The sequence below is a fragment of the Mus caroli genome, chromosome 6 (assembly GCF_900094665.2).
Source record: "Mus caroli chromosome 6, CAROLI_EIJ_v1.1, whole genome shotgun sequence".
Lineage (NCBI taxonomy): Eukaryota > Metazoa > Chordata > Mammalia > Rodentia > Muridae > Mus > Mus caroli.
The window spans coordinates 124,239,154-124,242,296 of NC_034575.1; the positions used below are offsets into that span (position 1 = coordinate 124,239,154).

At 40.0% G+C, this 3,143-nt stretch overlaps 1 protein-coding gene across 1 annotated transcript in view; it reads right to left on the minus strand.

Moving 5' to 3' along the window:
• Positions 1–649: 649 nt before the first annotated feature.
• The window catches only part of LOC110295880 (pregnancy zone protein), a 44,205-nt gene continuing 41,711 nt past the window's right edge, over positions 650–3,143 (minus strand). The window contains exons 34-36 of the mRNA XM_021164248.2: positions 2,348–2,450; positions 1,655–1,696; positions 650–803 (exon numbers count right to left, since the gene is read on the minus strand). Coding sequence (XP_021019907.1) covers positions 781–803; positions 1,655–1,696; positions 2,348–2,450 — 168 coding nt within the window. The 3' untranslated portion in view covers positions 650–780. The remainder of the gene's footprint in view (positions 804–1,654; positions 1,697–2,347; positions 2,451–3,143) is intronic.

A 3,143-nucleotide genomic window follows, 5' to 3' on the forward strand; every position in this document is an offset into this window, starting at 1 on the left:
CACTTTGTAGACCAGGCTGGCCTCGAACTCAGAAATCCGCCTGCCTCTGCCTCCCGAGTGCTGGGATTAAAGGCGTGCGCCACCACGCCCGGCTCCATCTGGAACTTTTTTAGTTTATTGAAAAACAACCATAGGCAGGTGAGATTATAGATTGTGTGCACCATCTAATATTGTGCAACAGCGCCCTGGTATGATCATGTCACAGTTTGTGTGACCACCAATGGCCTTATTGATGAGCATTGGGGCCATTTTCCAATGTTAGAAAACAGAGGCTCATTTTCCCCATGTCCTTGTGGGCTAACAAACATTTTTTTTTTTTAATTTCCCAGTCTCTCTCTCTCTCTTTTTTTTTTTAAAGATTTATTTATTTTATGTATATGAATACACTGTAGCTGTTATCAGACACACCAGAAGAGGGCACCAGACCCCATTACAGATGGTTGTGAGCCACCATGTGGTTGCTGGGAATTGAACTCAGTACCTCTGGAAGATCAGTCGGTGCTCTTAACCACTGAGCCACCTCTCCAGCCCAGTGTCTCTCTTTTTACAATTTCGTTAGGTATTGTTAAAAGTGCCACAGAGAATAAAAACCTTATTTCAGAAAATAAATATAAAGATAAAAGTACAAAAGGAAAAAAAAACACAGATGTAAATGTCATAACTTTATTCAACATATAAATTTTATGGGTTTTTAATTCCCTTCCATTTATCTTGCTGTCGTTCTTCTTGGTTCTTCATGTGTGGAGGAGCCCTTCTGAGGAGATCTACAGGTTCCTACTTCTAAGCATTTCCTTGTTCAGAGCCTAAATAGAAGAATAGTTAGAAATATCAAGGGAAGTTGCACACCTACTGAAAGAATTAATTTTAATATTCAATTATAAATCTTTAATTTTAACTGTCTTTAACAACGAAACAGCTCTCAGGTCTTCTTCAAAGTTTAAAAATGAGAACCAAAGGTATTGTGGAAGATGATTGGTTGTGAAAGAGTGACCCTGTCAATCAACCTAAAGGAATCTTTTATGTATGAGACCTGCCCTGCTGTGCTGTGTGGCTAAATGCAGTGACATTGAACTTATCCAGTGTACATTTAAGTGTCTTAGAAAAATGTGTGTTAATAGAATGTAAACATTAGATGATTTAATTTTTTTGTTTTTTGAGACAGGGTTTCTCTTTTAGCCCTGGCTGTCCTGGAACTCACTCTGTAGACCAGGCTGGCCTCGAACTCAGAGATCTGCCTGCCTCTGCCTCCCAAGTGCTGGGAAGATGATTTAATTTTTATGTGTCACAAACTATATATATATATATATATATATATATATATATATATATAGTCATTTGAAGAATTTTATGTATTTTGACCATATTCTTTCTCCTCTCCAACTCCTCCCAGGTCTTTTCCACCTTCTCTCTATCCAACTTCATGTTCTCTCTCAAATACATTTCTCAAATTCATAAATTTAATTAAAAACAAATTACTCCGGTACTAGTAATTATAATTCACTAGCATTTGTTTTTCTGTTAAATTCTACAGTGTATCTGATACAGTCCAATTAATAATACAGAACATTAAGCTATAAAAACAGTCTAGCATGGAGACTCAAGCAGGTGCTCATTTGCTTCCTTTAAGTTGGCATTAGATTCGAGCATACTGTACCATCACTGAAAGGGGCACTGTATTCTTCAACGGTGAATTCATCTAGAACACAGAAATGATTGAGCAGGAAGTGGTTAATTGTGGGAAAACCCCTGAAAATACAAGCTAGACTAAATTATTCTGATTGGGGGTGGAGCCTAAGAGACCCAGGGCTGAGGCACAGAAGCAAGGAGTGGACTCCAGACTTGCTCTGACTGTGTGCTCATTGTGTGTGCTCAGATAAGGAGGAGACATCATTAACACTGTTAGCATAGCATAATCAAGTTCAGAGTTGGGGCTAAAGGGAAGAATTTCCTACTATGTACTGTCCCCCCAACCCCATTGGGGAGATTATCTACAGCACATAAAAAAAAATAGAACAAATGGTAGGTTTTATGTCACATACCCGTAGCAAGATGTGATCTTAAAAAAATATTGCTATTCTACCTTTCTAGAATAATCCAGCTCTGAGCAAGCCACTTTAAAGGGAAATTTTAGAACTCATGACCAATTTTTCCATGATGTCTTCATCAGAATGGCCCTAAGGCTTGTTTAAGGTGCTCCCAAGAGATCAATATACAAAAACATAATTATAAGTGACCATAGACTCACTTTTTTTCGGGTGAAAAGTTGTGGTGTTTTGTTTAAGGTAACCTTTTCATTAAACTAGGCAGTGTCTCCTATCAAAACTCAGCGTGCCTGGATCCCACTCACCTGTCTCATAATAATCATAGACTTTTATGGGGGCTGGTTTTAAGTTCTTTACTGGGATGTCTTGTTCCACCGCGAAGGAGAAACCGAGGGTTTGATTGGTTAGCTGCAGAGAGGAGAGGAGAGAAATGGACTCAGTGGTAAATTTAGTCATCAGTCACAATCTTGTTAAGATACATCAAGCTATATGAGCGCGCTGCCTCCCACTTCATAGACTGGAATAGAACAGGATGCTTCCATCCGTATAACATAGCTAACAAAAGACGATGTGCAAAAAGTCTCGTGCCAGAAATTTAGCTTTGCAGATCAGTCCTGGTCCCATTTCCCTTTGTAGCTATTTTGTCCTTGCGTGTGTGTGTGTGTGTGTGTGTGTGTGTGTGTGTGTGTGTGCACGTGTGTGATAAAGGAGTGGCAGCAAGACTGGTTCTGAACTCTTGATGGTCTTTTACTGTTATTGTCGTTTTTCCGAGACAGTTTTCCAGGGTTTCCCTATGTATCCCTGGCTGCCCTGGAGCTCGCTCTGTAGACAAGGTTAGCCTGGAACTCACAAGGATCTGCCTGCCACTGCCTCTCAAATACTGGGATTAAAGTGCGTGTGCCACTGTCACCTGGCTCTTGATGGTCTTGTTAGACCCTCCATCACTTCTTACATACCCCACAGAGTCACAGCGTCTCACCTTTTCTTTTTTTTTTTCTTTCTTTTTTTTTTAATTAGGTATTTTCCTCAATTACATTTCCAATGCTATCCAAAAAGTCCCCAATACACTCCCCCCCAGTCCCCCACCCACCCACCCCCACC